This window comes from Equus quagga, chromosome 1, assembly GCF_021613505.1.
Source record: "Equus quagga isolate Etosha38 chromosome 1, UCLA_HA_Equagga_1.0, whole genome shotgun sequence".
Lineage (NCBI taxonomy): Eukaryota > Metazoa > Chordata > Mammalia > Perissodactyla > Equidae > Equus > Equus quagga.
In genome coordinates this window covers 135,937,322-135,957,767 of record NC_060267.1, presented here as the reverse complement: position 1 = coordinate 135,957,767, position 20,446 = coordinate 135,937,322, and the positions used below count along the sequence as shown (strand labels likewise).

The window sequence follows — 20,446 nt, the reverse complement described above, 5'->3', positions numbered from 1 at the left end:
CTGGGGCCCTCCCCACAGGCAGCAGCACAGCCCACGTGACCTGGACTCATTAAGCTGCTTCAGTGGCCAAAGAAGCTGGGGGCCAGATCTCAGCGGATAGAGGGAAGGCAGGCGAGGACTGTGGGGTAGGCCTCAGCCAAGAGGTCACCAGCTCTGGGGACCCAGGCCAGGGGAGGGCTAGACTGGAGGGTTTGCCTATGGATCTTCTCTATACTTTCATACCCTGTATTGTGTCAACTAAACCCTACCCAAAGGGTTATTGTGCCAACTAAGCCCCAACCCAGTATTGTACCCAAAGAGGAACCTCCCAGACACCAAACTGGGCAGAGCATAGTTAGGAGCTGTGGGTGTGGGTCCTAACCCTGGGGTGTGGAGGTGAGAACCACCCTCTCCTATGAAGCCTTGAAACCCCCAACAAGACTGCAGGCCAAGTGTCCTGCCCCTGAACACAGCCCTCCACCTATTGGTGCTAATCCCACACACGTACTTAAGTTTCCCTGTGGCCAAGCTGTTTCTTCCATCCAGAATGCCCTTTCTCTTCCCCAACTTGGCACATGCCTTTCTTCCCCTCGGCAGAGCCAAGCCCACAGGTCACTTCTCCATCAGGCTTTTCCTGATTCACACCCTCCAACCTGGCAGGAGCTTTCCTGTCTAGACAGCCCATAAAGAGCACTTTAGACACCAAGGCTGGAGCTGTGTGGCAGGATGGCAAGAGCAGCCACAGGAAGTAAAAGAAGAGCTCGTTCTGCCTGGTGGCTTAGGCAGGGTTCTCAGAGGTGATCCTCCATTTGGCTGTTGAAGGACAAGTAAGAGTTTGCCAAGGAGGTGGGACAGGGTGGAGAACCAGGAGGGCAGAGACACAGGGAGGTGAAGGCTGGCACGTTCTGCGAACAGCAGGAACTTGTGGCCAGTCGGACAGTGAGGGAGGTGGAGAGGCCAACCAGAAAGAAGAGCAGGTAGGGAGAATATCAGGGAAGCCAGTTGGGTGTGAGGCAGGTGCCTGCAGGGTGTCCAAGGAGTCAGGGATACAGATGCTGGGCTCTGGGGAGGACCAGATTGGAGGTGAACATGGGGCACAGTTAGAGAGAGTCTTGGGGCACTGTGTGGCTGGTGTGCCAGGGGAAATGAGAGGAGGCTGCCTTACTGGAGGCTGAGAGGATGACTGAAGAGGGAAGAGGGGAGGAAAGGGCTGCCAGGACCCTAGAAGGAGCATCTGAGTGACCCTGGGACCTTCAGGTCTGCCTCACATGTTCGGCAGTCTCTTGGGCCTGTGTCTCAGTTTCCCGAGATGGGGGAGTAGATGTGGGGGCTGGGCTGAAGGCTGAGATAAAGCTCCCCTCACCCTCCACTCCAGGTGGCTGCCGCCAATACTGTGGCAGCATGGATGGACATGCCCTCCAGCCTCGGGGAGAAGGCACCCAGCAGCTCTCAGAACCCCATTCGGCTGCCAGCTGTCCAGCCACCACAGGCTGGGCTGGGAGATTCGGCAGGTGGCGGGAAAGGCCTCAGAGCTGTGTTTGCCCTGGCGGGGGTCCAAGCCTAGCATCAACAAACAGGCAGCCCCTCCTCCAGCCTGGCCACAATTGGCCTGGCCCAGGGACCCCACATCACGCTGCCTCCTGGCCTCCCACAGCAGCCTAACCCAGCCCACTCCTGCTCCCTCCCGTTTGGATTGAGGACCCCAAAACCCACATGCTGGGTGACCTTGAAGCCAGGTCTGGCCCCTCAGGAACTGCCAATGGGAGCACCCAGCCCTTTGCAAATGGCTTCTGTGAGCATCCAGGATGTCTGCAGGTGGGAAGTAGGGGGCAGACTGAGACCCTGGTCAGTACCTCTCCTACCTGACTCTGTCGCATGGGGAGTCCTCAAGCCCCTTTGAAGGCTGAGAGTCTTAGGTAAGCTCTGACTTGGGGGGGACACCAGTCCCAGATCAGGAGGGAAAGTCCGTCCCTTGCTATTTTTCAGCCATCAGCAGGACGGGAGCTCGGGTGGTTTGAGGTTTTCAGGGATTGCCACCATCCTAATGCCCTTCTCTTTAGTCCCCGTCCTCTGGCACTCCCAGCACTCCCAGCCAAGCCGAGTCCCCTGCCCTTGGCTCATAGCTTGGGGCACTTCCTGTGACACAGAGGGAAACTGAGGTACGCTAGGGCTTGGCTGTGGTGGTGCTGTGAGTCAGTAGGAAGAGAATCCAAGAGTCCTGACTCCCAGCTCAAATAGGGGAGGGGTCAGGCCTGTCCTCCTAGGGCATTCCCCTCAGCACCGGGGAGGGGACAGACATGACACAGAGACATCCAGCTTGCAGGAACAGCAGAGGCCATGGGATTAATCGGATCAGAGGCAATGGCTGAGAAGCAAGGGACACAGCTGTTCTGGGAACTCTCCCCACCCCAGCTCACCCCCAAGGTCAAGGCTTCCCCCAGCAGGGATGCCAGCTGGGCCTGGGGGCCCTTAACATCCACCACCCACCTCTGAGCACCAAGGCCTCGGGTGGGAAGCAGGCAGGGGTAAGAATGGGGACACTCTAAAACCTCTTCTCCCAGGGCAGCAAGTCCTAGACCTCACTCCCCAAGGGCAGACACAACTGTCTCCTACTCCTTAGAAATAATGAAACGAGGGGGCATAGCCAGGGAGATCCCAGGCAAGGCTCAGCACTAGCCAAGCCTGGCCCTCCTCCTGTCCTCACTGTCCCTACCCCTGTCTGTTCCAGCTTCAATCTCTTCTGAATATCTGGAGTGAAGACAGAGGAATGGATGCAGAGAACCCCCACCTCACCCCGACCCCACCTCTGCATGGAAAGTGTGAGGCAGGCAGAAAAGACATTTTGTTGCCTGAGTGATGTCTGAAAGTCCCCCATGGAAATCACCGTTCCCTCAGGTAAGCATTGCCCGGTTTGGCTCCTCTCGCTGAAGAGCCCCTCCTGTCCCCCCTCGGGAGCACAGAGCCTTTCAGGGATTAAGCAGGCACTCAGAGACCTGGAGAGAATCTGTTTTGGACTGAATAATTCCCCCCACTAGAATCAACTGAGCCCCTCCCAGAGCAGCTGATCTCCTACCTAGCGGCTCCTTGGCGCTCAGGTTGCCCCTTTACTCCAGACCTGCCCAGCCCCCTGCTCTCCCCAGACCAGCCCCTCCTCCCGCGGGCCGCTAGGGATTGGCGGGCGGGGGGCGGGCCCGGGGCGGGGCCGGGGCCCTTCATTCCCCTCCGCTGCGCTCCGCCGGGAGCAGAGCGGACTGCACTGGCCTGAGCAGAGCACCGCGCGTCCCCGCCCGCGAGGCCAGGTACCACTGGGGGCGCCAACCTCCAGCCCAGGGGCACCGGGTGGGCCCAGTCCTACTGTCCACCCTCTCGTCGGTAGCTGGGCTCTGAGCAGCTGCCCTCGCCCGCTCCGCCCCGGGCAGGCGCCCCAGGCTCTGGCAAGTCAGAGCCCCGCGCGCTCGGGGAGCAGATCTGGGGATCTGCGGGTCAAGACTCAGCTTCGAGCTTGAGCTGGTGTCCCGGGAGAGGCGCCTGGTCGTCTCGGGGCCTCTAGGCAGGGCCAGGCGGGACAGCCGGAGGTCGGCGGCACCCGGGGCTGGGGCCGCAAGACGCCTTGTTGGAGACTTGGGCGGTACGCGATGGGCCTCACGAGGCAGGGCCCGCGGGGACCGGCTGGAGAGGGTCCCGGAGGGGGGCATAAGAGGGGCCGGGAGCAGGCCTGGAACGCTGCCCCGACGGGCGCCTGACAGGCAAATCGGCCAGGCTGGCACGCCGGGAGTCTGAGTATATTTATCCCGGTTGCGTTGGGCAGGGGCTTGAGGGCAAATGGGGCCAGGCTGCCTGAGGGGCTGCAGGGCACATGTTGGTCCCCGAGCCCGTGCCATCTGCAGCTGGGCCAGCAGGCACGGCGGGCACAGGGCGCGTGTGGCTCCTTGGCCTGAAGGCGGGGCTCCGTGGGCGCTCCTCTCCGCCCCGCGCGGGGCGGGCGTGTGAGAGCCAGCACAGCGCGCCGGGCGGGCGGAGGGAAGGGAGTTCGACTTGGTTTGCAGGAGCCCGCCCCCGCCCGATTGGCCCCTTCGATTGGCCACAGCGAATGCGTGCGTTTGTTTACACCCGGGGAGGAGGCGGCCAGGGGCGGGGCCTGTGAGAAGCCCCCCCACCCCTACCCCCCACTCAGTGATCTGAGCCCTTGCAGTTGTGGGGCACATCGACCCAGGCCCATCCTTCCTTCAGCGCCAGTCCTGCCTTTCCTTCCAAGACTGCCTTTGGGCCACTGTGCTGTCCCTGGAAGAGGCCCTTGGACCTTCCACCCCTTCTTCCGCACTCAGTCTGGCATGGGGGCTCACTTCCTTCTGGAAAGGAAGCAAATCCCTCAGAGGTTCTCACTCTGGAGCATACAAAGCTGGAGCGATCTGGGGACAGTTTCATTCTGAGAGGGGAGGTTCTGCACAACCATGGAAGGCTTCCTGCGAGAAGCACCAAAAGTGGGAGGAATCCCAGGTAAATGAGGCCAGACTTGGCACATCTCTAAGAGGGCTGGAATGACTGGAATCAGGAATGAGAATTTCTGACTCCTGGGGGTTGGGGGTAGGGGGCTGTATCTCTGGGGAGGGTTAGGGGTACACATCTCAGAACTTGGTTCTGCCTGGGTCCATAGAGCCCCTGTGCTCACTGGCTTCTCAAGCCACCCTTTGTTCAGTACTGGTTCTTTTGGGCCATGTCACAAAAACCCCCCAGTCCAGGCTCCAGGTGACCAGACCATGAGAGTTGGTTGCTCCTGTCCTGATGCCAGCTGCCCTAGCAAGTAGCCTTGGAGCCCTGGACAAATGGAGAAACTGAGGCACAACAGGACAGGCTGTGTGGTTCATGGACTCTGGGTGGGGTCAGGAAAGGTTTTTGAGCTGAACAGAGTGCACCTAGAAAGTCTGGGCTGGGTGTAGGGACAGGCACTCAATTTGAGGGGAAAACGTGTTTTGAGGGAGTGACTGGCTATGAAGGAGGTACAGTTTTGGCATCTGTGTGCACAGAGAGCTGGGGTGGGATGTGCAGCCTATGCTGCAGTAGGATAGTGGCCCTGCAGAGGATATTCTAGTGTAGACACAGCAAGGGGCCAAGCGCCACTTGGAGCAGTTGAGATGAGCTGGGGGCTTGCTAAGAGCCTTGAACCCATTCCATTCATTTATCATTTACAGAGTACTCACTGTATACCCTGTGCACACTCAGTCTGGTGGGTAAAGGACTGGCCTTTGACTCTGGATAAGAAGACAGATGCAGGGGTGCACTCTAGAGGACCAGGCAGGGCTTCTGGGGGCCAAAGGGAAGAACCAGCTTCTGGGGCAGGACAGGCTTTCCGGCCATCAGCCAGGGGTGGCTTGGTTTTGAATTTCCGCTCTGCGGGCCACGTCCTGTACACAGCCTCTCAGCCGGCACGTCTGCACACGTGTGTAGCCACTGAGGATGGAGGTCACTCCAACATATCCATCTCCATGTATCTTTTCCATTCTGTGAGTAGACGAGCCATGGGTGCTAGAGCTTTCCAGGTGGGCCTGGCCTTGCGGCCCTTGTGGGCTCAGTCCCACCTCTGGAAGTCCCTGCACCTGGCTAATGGGGGCATAACCTGCCCTTGTGGGAACCTGGAAATGCTGTGGCAGCCGTCTTGTGGTGTCCTGCAGAGTTCTGCCTTGTGATCCCTGAAGTGCCTACTGGGCCTGCTGCTCCCTCACCTGGGCCTCTGGCTCCCTCTCCCCTTCTTGCTCCTTCCAGGGCTCTCTCTGTCTCTCGTTGGCTGTGTCTTGTGGTCTCTTGCTGTCTTGCTGCCTCTGTCTCTTTCTCCATCTGGCTATTCTGACTGGTTGGCCATCTGTCTGTCTCTTACCTCTTTGGTTGTCTCTCTTTCTCTGTCTTCCTGTCTGAATATCTATTCTCCTCTCTCTCTCTGTATCTCTCTCTGTTTGTGTCCCTCTATATCCACCTGCATTTCTCTATCTCCCTGTGCCTCTATCCATCTCTGTCTGAATCAGTACACATGTATCGTGTGTGTACATTTTCTCTCCCTGTCTCTCTCTTCCCTCCCTCTGCCTCTCTCTGTTTCTTCCTAACATTGAATGGTGCCTCTCCTCCAGGCTGACCTTGCCTTTAGCCCCACATCGGGGTCTCTAATGAGTCCTGAGCTGCCCCCGGCCCCTGCTCCAGCTTTCTTTGGGGCCAGAAGTCCGGCTGTCCAAATATTTGGCCGCCTCCAGGGGATTCCGGGTCAGCAGGGAGGAGGATGGGCTGGCTGGCCCGGGGTCTCCCCTGCCCCTGGGGGGCCACAGGCACGTGATGTCCTGTCCTTTGCCTCAGCTGGGCCTTGGGCTGCACGTCCCTCTCAGCAGGCTGGCAGTGGGGGAGGTGGCTGTTGCTGGCTTTGGCCCAATCTTGAGCCAAGAGGTTCCAGCTGCAGCCTCCACTGGGGGCAGCCTAAGCAAGGAGGGTCTAGGGCTGGGCGGGAGGGTAGGTCTAGGTATCTGGGGTTAGGCCCAACTCTAAACATCTGTTGGATATCCAGAAAATGTACCCTGTCACAGGAAAGTCCACCTTCCGGCCCCAGCTGGGCCCCTCAGATCCTCCTAGACATTTCCGGATGCCCAGAACACAGAAGCACAGACCTCAGTCACCAGGGCCAGGAAGCTAGGGGATAAGGGATTGGTGTGGCCAATATGTCAATGTTCTGGGCCATTTGCCTTCCCCTGGATGTGCCCCCTCCTGCAATGCCACTCCCTCAGTACCCGCAGGATGTTGGCCACACAGTAGCCACTTACCCAGTGTTGTTGATGATGAGGGAGTACTGAATGGGGAACTTGATCTACTGGGGTCAAAATCTGGAGTTGTGGGTGTGGGGAAGAGGCAAAGGGTGTGTGTTAGTACCCTCCCCTCTTATGAATACCCTCTCACGTGCCCTATCCCTAGAACCCTGACCACAGCAATCAGCTCCCCACCAATCCCTGTGGCTGTGCCTTGAGAACATACAATTCAGATGTGTCCATTGAATTCAGTTTGACTGTTGACCAATAGCTTGTCCTAGGAGGGTGTTTTCCTTCTGAAGCCATGAGAAGCAGGTGAGCAGAGGGGTGCCACACTGGGAAGGGCACTTTTTTTTTTGTGAGGAAGACTAGCCCTGAGCTAACATTTGCCACCAATCCTCCTCTTTTTGCTGAGGAAGACTGGCCCTGAGCCAACATCCGTGTCCATCTCCCTCTACTTTATACGTGGGACGCCTACCACAGCATGGCTTGCCAAGGGGTGACATGTCCACACCCGGGATCCGAACCGGCAAACCCCAGGCCGCTGAAGTGGAACGTGCAAACTTAACCGCTGCACCACCAGGCTGGCCCCACAGGAGGGACACTTTGTCTCAGCGAAGGAGGGGAGTGGTAAGGATGGGTGAGCTGGAACTAGGGGCAGCCCTCATCCCTGAGGCCCTAGGGATAACCACAGTGGACACTCAAGTCAGGCCAGCTGCCTCTCCCCTGAGATGTGGGCTGAGGTTAGGGCTGTCCAGGCACAGGAAGCCTGGGGGCCATGGGAGCAAGCTCTGGGGGTCTGTGCCTCCATCCGCACATATGGCCATGGGACTGAGGAAAGGACAGCATAGAAGCCTCCCTGTAGCCAGCCTGCTACTGCAGACCCACTTATGTCCTGAGCACTGGGGAGGAAATCAGGGCTCAGAGCCCTAGTGGCTCCCAGGACCTCGATCCTGGGACAGAGGTGTACTTCCCACAGCTGCTGACACAAGCAGTGGCCCCCAAGGTGGCCTAGATTCCTGGGCCTTGAAATCTTTAATTAGCCAAACTCAACACCTGCCGAGGTGTGCCTGACAAATTCTCACCCTATGATTCCTGCGTGGGTGGGCGTTACCTGCAGCACTATCCCTGTGGCTCCTGGCCCCTCCTGGCCCTTATCTCCCAGCAAAGCAAACAGGCCCCAGGGCAGTGGCCTGGGCCATTGATTTACTGCCCAAGCCCATGCTGCACCCATGAAAGATGCCATTCTGATGACTTGCTCAAGGTCACAGTGATCGCCCCATCCCAGAGCCTGACCCCTCTCTGGGAGCCTACAAACTGCTCTGGAGGCAAAGGCCATGAGGAGTCTCCTCACTGTGTCCCCAGCTTTGGCCAAACCTCACGGAATCCCTGGAGGACAGGAAGACACTGAGGTCATGAGCAGGGAACACTCTGCCCATGGTCACACAGTGAGGCAGGCCTCACATTCAGTTGCAGAAGGAGCCATAAGATGGGGGACGTGTTTGGGGATTTTGTCCCTTCCAGATTGGAAGCCACTTGAGGAAGGATATTCCATGTCCTCTGTGGGATCTCAGGCTGGCCTGAGACCCAGGAGTGACTGGTCGTAATAGGCCCTGAAGGTCTAGGCCTTGGTTCTTCTGGGGGAATGGAACCAAAGGCACCATGGCCATGACCATGCCATGGGCTCTGGTCTCTCTGGAGGCAATGCCTGGCTGCTAGGGAAGGATATTAAGGCAGAAAAGGGTACTTTGTCCGGGCTGCCAACTCAGCACTCTGTGGACCTGTCCCAGCCTGCCCAGGGCGGGAGGCCCAGCAAGGGCAACCCCAGCTGAGAGGCAGGGGGCACTCTGGAGTGATTCTGGAGACCAGGTGCTGGCATCTCAACAGCAAGCTGGGATCTTTGGAGGGGTGCTGATGGTGAGGCTCAGGCCTTGAAGATAGGCTGAACTTGGGGACTCTGGTCCAGGGGAAGAGGGCGCTAGAAGAGATGTTCACATTGTCATGGTCCTGTATGGACAGGGCTGGAGGAGAGAAGGGTGCAGAAGTGCCGCATCAGAGAAAGGAGAGGCAGATTGAGGGGGTCCAAGGGTGCTAGGTGCCACCCCAGGCCTGAGGTGCCTGGGATCTGAACTATGGCCTAGGGTTGCCTGGGATAATGGTGGGGTGATCCTCTGGTCAGTTCTGTATGGCTGCTGCCTCCCCGGCAGTGGGGCCTGAGGTCTGAAACTTGTGGCCCCAGCCTAGCCTCCCCTACCCACCCATAGCCCTGAGTGCTAAGTTTGAGACCCCTCGTGCTCCAGGTTCAAGAGCAGACCTGGGACCATCAGGATCTGAAGGGGGTATGAGGGATTCAGGGCAGGATTCAGGGTTCCCAAGTGGAAGGGGTGCCACAGTGTCAAGACCAGGCTCTGGCTGACCTGCCTGGCAGTTCTGCCCCCTCTCTGTTTTGGGGGGTTTTTTTTGAGGAAGATTAGCCCTGAGCTAACTACTGCCAGTCCTCCTCTTTTTGCTGAGGAAGCCTGGCCCTGAGCTAACATCGTGCCCATCTTCCTCTACTTTATATGTGGGACGCCTACCACTGCATTGTGTGCCAAGCGGTGCCATGTCCACACCTGGGATCCAAACCGGCGAACCCCGGGCCGCCGAGCAGCGGAACATGTGAACTTAACCGCTGCGCCACCGGGCCGGCCCCACTGCCCCCTCTCTGGTCTCCACTCTGGTCTCAGCTCTCCTGCTGGCCTGTCTGGCCTTCAGGATGTCCTTATAGATCCTGAGGGCACTGTGCCCAGGTACCTTCTGGGCTTGGGGTAGATGGCTCCCAGCCCCAGTGATGGGAGAGGGACCAGTGAGTTATCTGGGCAGTGGGCAGGGTTGGGGGGCTCTGAGTTCCTGGCCTGGGGCTCCAGGAAATGAGGAATCTGCTCAAAGAGTCCACTCGTGGTGGGTGGGCACCTAAGGAGGGAGGATTCCCTAGCAGCGGAGGAGAGGCTTGAAGGAGAACATGGCCCTGAGACCAGGGCTGTGTGGAAGGTGAGGCTTGTGTGGCCCAGAGAACTGGGCCCTGGGGCACCCATTTCCTGGAAGGCCCCCTGAGGGCTCTTTGCAGCCAGGTGGGCAGGGCCCAGGTGTCCAGCTACCCAGCACCGCCTCAGGCCTCCTGGCTCCAAGAGCGGGGGGGGTGTGGGGGAGAGCTGGAGGGGTAGCCTCTGCGCCTGCCGTTCCCAGCGCCAGCTCTCAGCCCACAGAGGGTCCTTTGTTCTGACTGCCAGCAGTGCCCGCCGGGCGGCTGGGAACAGGGCCCACAGTCCTAACCCTCTCCTGAGGCCTCCAGCCGTTGGGCAGTGCCATTCTAGGTTGACTAGGAGGCCCCTGGCACACAGGACTGGCACAGGAAAACGTCTCCCAGTATTAATGTTGAGGAGGGGGATTCAGTCCAGGGCCCACCCCCAGAGTAGGGTCTGGAGGCCTGGACTCAGCATCTCGGGGTCCTGGCACCACTGGGCTCTGAACTCAGGTCATCCAGCTGACCCTCACTTCACAGAAGGGTAAAGTGAGACCCCAAGGGCTTGCCTGGACTGGTGTGTGTGTAGGGGGGTGGTTATATACTGGCTGAGATGGCCCCTCAGGATGTCCTGGAGGACCCAGTGTCCAAGCTCTACTCCCCCAAAGGCAGGGCCCAGAGAGGGAGCAAGCAGAGCTGCATGTGCACGTATGTCCTTAGTGACCCTCTGGGTGGTGTGCTACGGCAGCAGACTTATGGGAGGCTGGGCCATGGGCCCAAGGAGCTGGGTAATCAGAGGACCATCTGTTCTTCAGATTTCTGACTGTATTGGTGTGAGAGCCAGTGCTCCTCGTGGTGGTGCCCGAGCCATGGAGGCACCTGTGCAGACAGAGATGGTGGAGCTGGTGCCCAACGGCAAACACTCGGAGGGGCTACTCCCAGTTGTCACCCCTACGGCAGGCAACCAGAGGTGAGCAGAGGAGAGACCCAGCTATGGCTCAGGGCAGGGTGTAGGGCAAGGGGCTGGAGCTGAGTTGCCTGCCCTGGACTGTGCCTGCAGGGTTGAAAGCCCCAGACGGAGCTGTATTGAGGGTGAGGGCTTCCTACAGAAAAGCCCCAGCAAGGAGCCGCACTTCACTGACGTGAGCTGGGGCAGCAGGGGGCGCTCAAGGGCATCATTGGGAGCTTGGGTGCAGTAATGAGGCGCTCTGGGGCAGCGATGGGAGGCTGAGGGACGGTGATGGCAAACACTGAGATGCCCTCCATGCCTTGATGACTCCCCCCATCCCTCCTCATTTCACTCTGGTGCCTGCAGTTCGAGGGGAAGACATCATTCGGGATGTCAGTGTTCAACCTCAGCAATGCCATCATGGGCAGTGGCATCCTCGGGCTCGCCTACGCCATGGCCAATACGGGCATCATCCTTTTCCTGTGAGTGCCGTCAGCAAACCTTCTAAAGATAGGAGCCCTAAACAGGCCACCAACTATGACCTCCCAGGACCTGCCAGTTCCTGCCCAGACTACAGTGGGTGGGCACTTACACTCAACCCAAACCACGGCTAAAAAAACCAGCCATGGCCAGACAAATATACCTCACTTCCCAGTAAAGCCACTGAGATTACGACACAAGGCCAGCGTAACAGGCCTGAGTCTGTCCTTCTACCATTTTTACACGTAATGGACAAATCCCCATGCCCAGGCCTTGTGTGGACACATGTGTCCCTACCTGGGAGCTCTGCCCTGCAGCCTAAATGGAAAACATGTTTGTTCTAAGAACTCAAGGGGAGGTGCTGCTCAGAGGATTCCTTCTGGGTCATGGCCCACACTGGATCAAACTGGTGGTGGGTGTTCACCACCTCTGGAGCCTGCTGAGCTTGCTTCCACACCTGTTAGGGGTCCAGACAACTGAGTCACAGACCCCACACACCCAGGCCTCCCAAAGCTCACCACCCCTGCAAGCCAGGGAAGCCCCCAGTAGCCTCTCTTCATCCATCTTCCCCAGGTTCCTGTTGACAGCCATTGCCCTGCTCTCCAGCTACTCCATCCACCTGCTACTCAAGTCCTCAGGGATTGTGGGTGAGCCTCAAACCCAACCTGTGGCAGGGGAGGGGTGGACTGGGGAGAGCACTCTGACTGTCCTAACTCCCTGATCTGCAGGCATCCGTGCCTATGAGCAGCTGGGCTACCGTGCCTTTGGGATGCCAGGAAAGCTGGCAGCGGCCCTGGCCATCACACTGCAGAACATTGGAGGTGAGGCTGGAGGGCAGACACAGGTGGGTGGTGGGCAGGTGGACAGTCTGAAGGCTGTCTGGTTTGACTGACACTAGTGCCTGCCCACCCCTCTCCCCCAGCCATGTCCAGCTACCTGTACATCATCAAGTCGGAGCTGCCCCTCGTCATACGGGCCTTCCTGAACCTTCAGGATCACACCTCGTGAGCCCCAGGGTGGGGCGGGCTGGGTGAAGGCAGGAGGCCCTAGTCTACCCCTCCACGACCACACTGGCCCTGGAAGCCCAGGCTGGGCTAATGGGAGAGACGAGACAGAGTCTACAAGTGGCTGGTGGAGCGGCTGAGAGCTGCCTCAGAGTCAACATTCAGTCACCTGGGGGAACCCCTCAGGAGGGCCACGTGGGGGCCAGGGGTGCTGAGGCTGAGGAAGCTGGGCCCTGCCTGGCCCTGGACCCAGCCTGTGAGTGGGGGGGGACCTGAAAGCCTAAGGCTTAGCTCTAAGCGCCTGCTATTCCTGACTGTGGCTTGCGTGTTAACAACCCCCCCCCCCCCAAGAAATTAAGCCCCTGGTGTCCCAGTTGCCCATCAACAGTTTAGCCAGCACTGATGACATCAACCATGTTTTGTGGGTGGGGCAGAGAAGACAGCCAGGCCCTGCGCTTGGCAACACAGCCCAGGCAAGAGGGGCTGTGAAGCTGAGAATAGCTCTAGGGAGGAGGGAAACAGCTAGGTTTCTGCCCCTGGGCCCTGGGGGCCTTTCCCAAAGGGTGGGCCTTTGGGCTTGCCTGTGAAGGAGGGTCCCATTCCTTACGCCTTTAGTTCCCCACGCCCCGTGTCCTTTAGGGGTGTGGGGCAGGATGATGCAGGATGCACAGGATGATGCAGAAGGGGTACAGGTTGTTGGCAAGTCCCTGGGACTCCCATGGAAAATGCCCCACCGCCCAGAGCCAGGTTCTTTCATCTCTCCCACCTCCCTGGGTCCCTTGGGGCCACTCCCTGGGGTGGCTGGACCCAGATCTGTGTGTCCTGAGAAAAACAACAGCAGTGACTATAATCGTAATGGTTACCAAGCAGGAGCCTTACTCCTTACCTCCCCCAGAATGAAAGTTCTGTGAGAATGCCCATTTGCAGATGGAGAAGGGAAGACTCAGAGCTGTGGAGAAGTATGGCACCACTGGTGACCCTCACTGCGGGTAGAGGCAGGCGGCTCCACCCGAGACTGGATGGGCTCTGATCTGGGCTCCTCACTCCCATCCCTGCAGGGACTGGTACGTGAATGGGAACTACCTGGTGATCCTGGTCTCTGTCATTGTCATTCTGCCCCTGGCACTGATGCGGCAGCTTGGTGAGTGTGGTGGAGCCAGGGCCTTGGAGGGGGATGTTGGAGGGATGCACAGAAGGGGACCCCCAGTCTCACAGCACCCCGCAACTTTTCAGGCTACCTGGGTTACTCCAGCGGTTTCTCTCTCAGCTGTATGGTGTTCTTCCTAATTGCAGTGAGTCACCCTCCATCCTGGTTGAGGGAGGGGGCACGTGTCCTAAGAGAGTCCTCTGTCAGAGAAAGGGGGCAGATCTCTCTGGGAAGCCTGGGTTAGAAGGCAGCTCCTCCAGTCCTGATCTAGATGTGGCTTCATAGTGACTTCCCAGACAGCCTAACCTAGCCCCAATACCCTTATCCTCCCCCCACAGGTCATCTACAAAAAGTTTCATGTGCCCTGTCCGCTGCCCCCCAACTCCAACACCACAGGCAACGTCAGCCTCATGGAGGTCATCAAGGAGGAGGTACCACTGGAGGTGGAGACTGAGGCCGCAGCCTTCTGCACCCCAAGCTACTTCACACTCAACATACAGGTTCTGATGGGCCAGGGTGGGGGTAGGGGACCCTGTGAGAGTATGAGGGGCTGCCTTAACAAAGTTCCCATGTCTCCCCAGACGGCATACACTATCCCCATCATGGCCTTCGCCTTTGTCTGCCACCCCGAGGTGCTGCCCATCTATACAGAACTCAAAGAGTAGGTGTCCCTGGCTGGGAGAGGGAGTAGCGGGTGCCTTGAGCTTGTTTGTGGAGAATGGATGTGGTCCTGAAAGGGAGGAAGACAGTGACAAGAGCCAAGTCATTTTATCAAAGATCTCTATGGCTGCCGTGAGGGCTGACAGGGGGCAAGAAGGAGGCTTCCTCAGATGCCAGATGGTGAGAGTGTGGTGCCAGAGGGACCCTGGGGCATATGGGGGTCTCCCAGTGTGACCCAGCTTGGCACCAATCCCCTTCCCTGCTGCCCCATAGCCCCTCCAAGAGGAAGATGCAGCACATCTCCAACCTGTCCATCGCCGTCATGTATGTCATGTACTTCCTGGCTGCCCTCTTCGGCTACCTCACCTTCTACGGTATGGCTGGACCATGGGGTCAGAGGCAGAGGCCAGGCTGGGGGGCAGGGGACTGGCTGATGGCCATGGCACCCTGCATACTATAGGCACTCAGTAGGTGTGTGATGCCTAACTGTGCCCTGCAGCTGTGGAGGTGAGTCTATTGCCACTCCCCACAGCATCAGGGTCAACCCAGGCTCAGAGTCCAACCTCCTCCCTGGGCCACCTGCTGACCACCCTCCCTGCCTGCCACAGACGGGGTGGAGTCAGAGCTGCTGCACACCTACAACAAGGTGGACCCATTTGATGTGCTGATCCTGTGTGTGCGTGTGGCTGTGCTGACAGCAGTCACGCTCACAGTGCCAATTGTTCTGTTTCCGGTGAGCTGGTAGGCAGATGGCCTGGTGGCCAGACTAAGGGTGGGTGGGACTGATAGGGTTGACAGATTGATGACTCTCACCTCCTGGCCCCCAGGTGCGCCGCGCCATCCAGCAGATGCTCTTTCAGAGCCAGGAGTTCAGTTGGCTGCGGCACACGCTCATTGCCACTAGCCTACTCATTGGTATCAACCTGCTGGTCATCTTTGCCCCCACCATCCTGGGCATCTTCGGGATCATTGGTAAGGGTCTGGCCCTGCTATGTATGGAGGCAGGGTATTGCCCCAGAGAATTTCCCTTATGCAAATCCTGGCAGATTCCTGAGCTCATGCCCTACATTTAAGTGATGACTGCTTGGCCTCTCATCTGAGATTTTATCTTTAAGGCTATTCTAATTGCTTTTGAAGACTTGGAACCACTGTCCTCCTCACTGGGGGACAGGATGGAGCCCAGGGGTCAGGGGCTTCCACAAAGGGTCTCGCTGGGTCTTGTCCCCATTTCATATACAAGAAAACTAAAGTTCAGAGTGATTAACGGAGTAGCAGGGCCATACAGTTGGTAAGTGGGGAGCCTTGATTCAGCCCAGGATCATAGGACTACAGGTTTGGTGCTCTGTCCCTTGTCCCATCCCAGCTGGGGCTCTGAGTTGGAAGATCAGAAATTCTGAGATATCTTTGGGGCGACCCAACTCAGGAGACTGACTCTCCAACCCAAGTCTGCAGGGGCTGACACACAGACCTGGGGACTGAGTATCATGGCTATCATAGACAGGACTCTTGCTTCTGTACGTCTGAAATCCAACTCAAAATGAATTAAGCAGAAAGGAATGTACTGGCTGAAATAATGGAAAAGCCTTCAGGAATAGTTATATCCAGGAGCCCAGTATCCTCAAGGCTTTGTCTCTATCTCTTGGCTTGCCTTTCCTCTTTGCTAGCTTCGTTCACTGACAGATTCTTCTGACACCAACAACACTATCTTCCATCCTGGTGGACAGTGAACACGGGAAGGGGCTGGTGGGCTCTCCAGAATCAGGCAGAGCTCTCAAGTGGAGTCTTGTGATGAGACACCTCCAACAAGGAATATTTGATCTCATAGAAGGGTCCACCCCCGAACCTTAGCCAATAGGTGGACATGAGCCAGCAGTGGCCATGCCTTGTACTTTGCAGGTGCCACATCTGCCCCATGCCTCATCTTCATCTTCCCTGCCATCTTCTACTTCCGCATCGTGCCCACTGAGAAGGAACCGGCAAGGTCTACCCCCAAAATCCTGGTGCGAAGGGCCTGGAGGTCAGTGGGCTGGTGTGGGACTGAGGAGGCTGCCCTGACCTCAGACCTGACCCTGACTTCTGACCCCACAGGCCCTTTGTTTCGCTGTGCTTGGCCTCTTGCTGATGACCATGAGCTTGAGCTTCATCATCATTGATTGGGTCTCGGGGACTGGCCATCATGGAGGAAGCCACTAGGATGACCCCCATCCTATTCTGTCTGCCTGTCCTAGTACCCCCACCCAGACTCTTCAGCCCCTGCTCCCACCCAGTGGCCAGTCAGGGGGGAGGAGGAAGACGTGGCTAACGCTGTGGCATTTGGCCCTGCCCCACATCTTCTCTGTGGAAGATTTTTGTTAAAAAGCCAGGACCAAGGCCCTTGGGCCACTACCCTGCTGGGCTCCCAGGCTCTAGGGGCTTCCTGAGCTGGGGGCAGGGCGAGGCTGTACCCCTGCTTCCTTCCTGTTGCCTCAGATCCTACCCAAGCCCCTTATCCCTTATACAGATGCATACACTGAGGCCTAGCAGCTGCCTCTGAGGTCACACAGACTGTAGGGGCACATAGAGCTGGGACCCAGGTCTACAGCCATCCCCCCACCCTGCTGCTGGGCCATCACTTGCACCCTAGGGCCTCACCTCCCTCAGCCCTCTTGCCTTCCCTCCTTCTGTCCTCGAGGTCCCTTTCAGGCACTTGGGCTCAGGCCCTTGGATACTCTTGTCCCCTTCTCCCGTCCCCTCCACTGGGAGCAGGCCCCTCCACCCTATACCTGGAGCCAGCAGGCTCTTCTGAGGGTGAGGCTGATGTGGGTACACCCAAGGGACCCCTGCCCTGAACTTTCAACAGTCCCGGGGAGGCTGGGACTCCCCCCACGTCAAGCCTGGCCCATTGCTCACATTTCACTGCTGGGAGAAGAGCAAGCCTGGGGCCCAGAGCGCCTCTGCCTCTAGGAGTCAAAGACCCCAGGGGCCAATCTGGGGCAGGGATGGAGAGGCTGGCAGCCCCCTTTTATAAATATTATACATAAGATCAGCTGTGTTTTATATTCTTGATCTCCATGGTCCCTGGGTTCCTGGAAAGTGGGGTGGGAGCCAGGACATGGATGGTGATGGAGGCCCCTCCTGCCTCTCCCTGGGATGAAGGTGGGGACAGGGCGAGTCCCCTAACCCACCCCGCCCCCTGCCTCCCAAACCAATGAGTGGTATGCTCAGACCGGGTTCTGGGCCCGGGCCAGGCTCAACACAGACCTGCTTTCTCACGGGGTGAGGTGGGGAGGAATTAATGAGGCCTCAGGAAATGGGACAGAGAGAGGCCTCCGGAAGGAGGCAACGTGAGATGCATCCCCAGCAGCTTCAGGGAGGGTCTGAGCAGGGGGCAGCAGAGCTCTGCGGAAGCCCTGCAGAAGGGCCCCCTGCCCTCCCCTTGCTGCCATGTCAACCCTCTGTCAATGCCTTGAGTCTGGGGACAAAAATCCAAGGATCCTGTGCCCTGTCAGGCTGATCTTTTATTAACAGTAAAACCCACTATGAATAAAGGTGGGTCTGTGAGTTGCTGTATGTGGGGGCTGAGTTTGAGTTGGGGAGTCCAAAGCTGGGCAGGGGCTACAAGGATGCAGGGCAGCCCCAGGTGCCCTGGCCTGGGTGGGACTTGGAAGCTGCCCATTGCCTGGGGCAGGCCTGCATCAGCTGGGACCCAGCAGGGTGGAGCTGCACAGGCCTTGGCACCAAAACCTCATTAGGAGAGACCCTGCACCCGGCTGGGCCGCCGGGGAAAGGGCAGCAGGAAAAATCCAGTTTGAACTGGCAAGGAGGCTGCCAGCTTGGGAAACCCCTGAAGAAAGAATTTCCTCAAGCTGGTAGCCACTAGGCCCATGACAGTGCCAGCTGGTCAGAGAGGGTCTTCCTGAGTCCAGTTCCCATCAGCTCCAGGTGCCTGACTCAAGCCTGGGGTCTCACCCAGGAGCCCTGTAGCCCCAGGAAAGAGCTGGATCCTGGCCTAGAGGGGGCTACTGCCCAGAGTGCCCTGGTATGAGGGGCTGTGCTCTGGGGATCTCTGGCTTATTCCTCATCAGAAAAGACTGTAGCCCTGCCTGGGACACTTGGCTCCTGGGGAGTGTGAGGCAATAAAGGACAGGGTGCATCCTGCAGACAGACCCTGGGGTCTTTTCCCACACTCCCTCTATCCAAAGAAAGCTGCAAGTCAGAGCAGCAGCAGGGCTGCCTGGAGTCTCTTCAGTCCCCAGGCCTGGCTTCAGGCCTCTCAGACCAGGGGGATGTGCTGAGAGCAGCTCCTACCCCCCGCCCCCTCAGCTGGGGTGGAGGAAGGATGCTGACCCCGAGAGGCCATCCCATCTCTCCCTGCCCAGCAAGGGCTCCTCCAGCCTGACCAGTGGGCAGCAGGCTCCTGGGGGAAGGGGCCAGGCGATGTGGCCACTATACTATATCCAGAAACCAAGTGACCACGAGACTGTTTGAAAATGAGTATCCCTTGTCCCTGGCTGTCAAATTCCAGCCACTCAGCCTCTATGAGGATGAGTGTGCAGGCCCTTGGTCAGCATTAACCTTTTTATATGTTTTGAAAAATTCCCAGGTTTTTTCCTTTTGTTTTTGGCTCTTTAAAAATTGCTCTGAAAAAAAATTTGCTCTGCTTGAAATATTGACAAGATAAAGCAGTCAGAAAGCTGAGCATGGTGGCACAGTGGTTAAGTTTGCACGTTCCACTTCTCAGCAGCCCGGGGTCCACCAGTTTGGATCCCGGGTGTGGACATGGCACTGCTTGGCAAAAGCCATGTTGTGTTGGGCATCTCACGTATAGAGTGGAGGAAGGTGGGCATGGATGTTAGCTCAGGGCCAGTCTTCCTCAGCAAAAAGAGGAGGATTGGCAGTAGTTAGCTCAGGGCTAATCTTCCTCAAAAAAAGAAAGAAAGAAAGAAAGAAAGTTGAGCACAGAGGTCTTCTATTTTTCTTTTCTCTGCTTATAGCAGAAAAACAAGATAATATAGACCAGGACAAGGGGACAAAGCATGGGCCTTGGTCTCCCTGCCCAGCAGCAGCCCTGCTTGCACCCACCTCACCTGTGTACACATGCATTCGCATATCGACTGAAAAGGAATTCATTCATTCAGCAAGTATTTCCCAGAATTTCCTATATGCCAGGCACTCTTCCAGCACCGGTGCATACAGCAGTGAACAAAGTGAAGACCCTGCCTTCTTTGAACTTACATTCTAGGTGGGGGTTTGGATTCAGACCAGAAACATGAAACATTATCAGTAAGTTATGTCATTTGTTAAAAGACGCTCAGTACTATAGGAAGTAAAAATGTCAAGGTAAGCGCGATGAAGAACAGGGAGTTGAGAGGTGGGTCAGGGTGGGCCCCACGGAGAAAGGGACGTTTGATCAGCGATTTAAAGAGGGAGGAAGCCATGTGGATGCCTGCAGGGAACACTCAGCTAAAGGGACCAGCCAGTGCAAAACCTTAAGGCAGAATATGCCTGGCATGTGAGAGGAGCAACCAGGAAGCCATTGTGGCTGACGCTGAGCGAGGCGGGAGATGGTAGAAGGGGCGAGTGGAGGCTAATGAGGGGAGCAGATGTTGTAGGGCGTTGTCAGCCACCATAAAGACTTTGGATTTTTCTCTGGGAAAGCTAAGAGTCAATGCAGGGTCTTGAACTGAGGAGGGTGCAGGATGTGATTCAGTTGCTACTGCAACTCTTAATTTTTTATTTTTTTTGAGGAAGATTAGCCCTGAGCTAACATCTGCTGCCAATCTTCCTCTTTTTGCTGAGGAAGACTGGCCCTGAGCTAACATCCGTGCCCATCTTTCTCTGCTTTATATGTGGGATACCTGCCACAGCATAGCCTGACAAACGGTGTGTAGGTCCACACCCAGGATCCGAACCAGCGAACCCCAGGCCGCTGAAGCGGAATGTGCGAACTTAACTGCTGCACCACCAGGCCGGCCCAGCAACTCTAAATTTTAAATGGATTATTCTGGGTGCTGTACTGAAACTAGACTCCAGGGTGGGGGATGGGGAGCCAAGGTTGACACTGACACGAGGGCTATTGCAGGTGTTCCTGACAGACATGTCAAGCGGCTCAGCCCAGATGGTGGCACGGTTGGGTGAGATGCTGGGCTGGTTCCGAAGGTGAGATGGTGGGGTTCTCTGATGGATTGGGTAAAAGGGGAGGGGCAGAGACAAGTCAAGAGTGACTCCAAGCCTATCTAGGGATCGAGCTGCCACTGCATCCACTGAGGGAGGCTGGGGGAGGAGCAGGCTTGGGAGGGAGATCAGTTTTGCCAAGGAAAAGTTTAAAACACTAACTGGACATCAAAGTGGAGATGCCAAGTTGGCTGCTGTATGCGTAACTCGAGTTCAACACTGGAGCTTTGGATCTAGGAGGCAACGCAGGTGGATGGTACCTAAGGCCAGGGGCCTGGATAAGATGAGAGGAGA

The 20,446-nt window shown here is 57.5% G+C and overlaps 1 protein-coding gene across 11 annotated transcripts; it reads left to right on the top strand.

Moving 5' to 3' along the window:
* The first annotated feature begins 785 nt into the window (after positions 1 to 785).
* Positions 786 to 20,131, top strand: SLC38A3 (solute carrier family 38 member 3). Of its 11 annotated transcripts, none has more exons than XM_046684809.1 (17): positions 786 to 806; positions 2,708 to 2,874; positions 10,575 to 10,729; positions 10,820 to 10,901; positions 11,075 to 11,190; positions 11,762 to 11,835; positions 11,917 to 12,009; positions 12,111 to 12,192; positions 13,251 to 13,333; positions 13,426 to 13,484; positions 13,678 to 13,839; positions 13,921 to 14,000; positions 14,273 to 14,373; positions 14,608 to 14,732; positions 14,827 to 14,971; positions 15,896 to 15,999; positions 16,088 to 17,021. In XM_046684809.1, the coding sequence occupies exons 2-17, from the start codon at positions 2,836 to 2,838 to the stop codon at positions 16,190 to 16,192; spliced, it is 1,605 nt and encodes a 534-aa protein (XP_046540765.1). In that variant the 5' UTR covers positions 786 to 806; positions 2,708 to 2,835; the 3' UTR covers positions 16,193 to 17,021. The 11 variants fall into 11 exon arrangements, with proteins under 11 accessions (XP_046540765.1, XP_046540756.1, XP_046540750.1 ...); XM_046684800.1 differs by lacking the exon at positions 786 to 806 and adding an exon at positions 863 to 956; XM_046684794.1 differs by lacking the exon at positions 786 to 806 and adding an exon at positions 1,770 to 1,895.
* Positions 20,132 to 20,446: the final 315 nt, after the last annotated feature.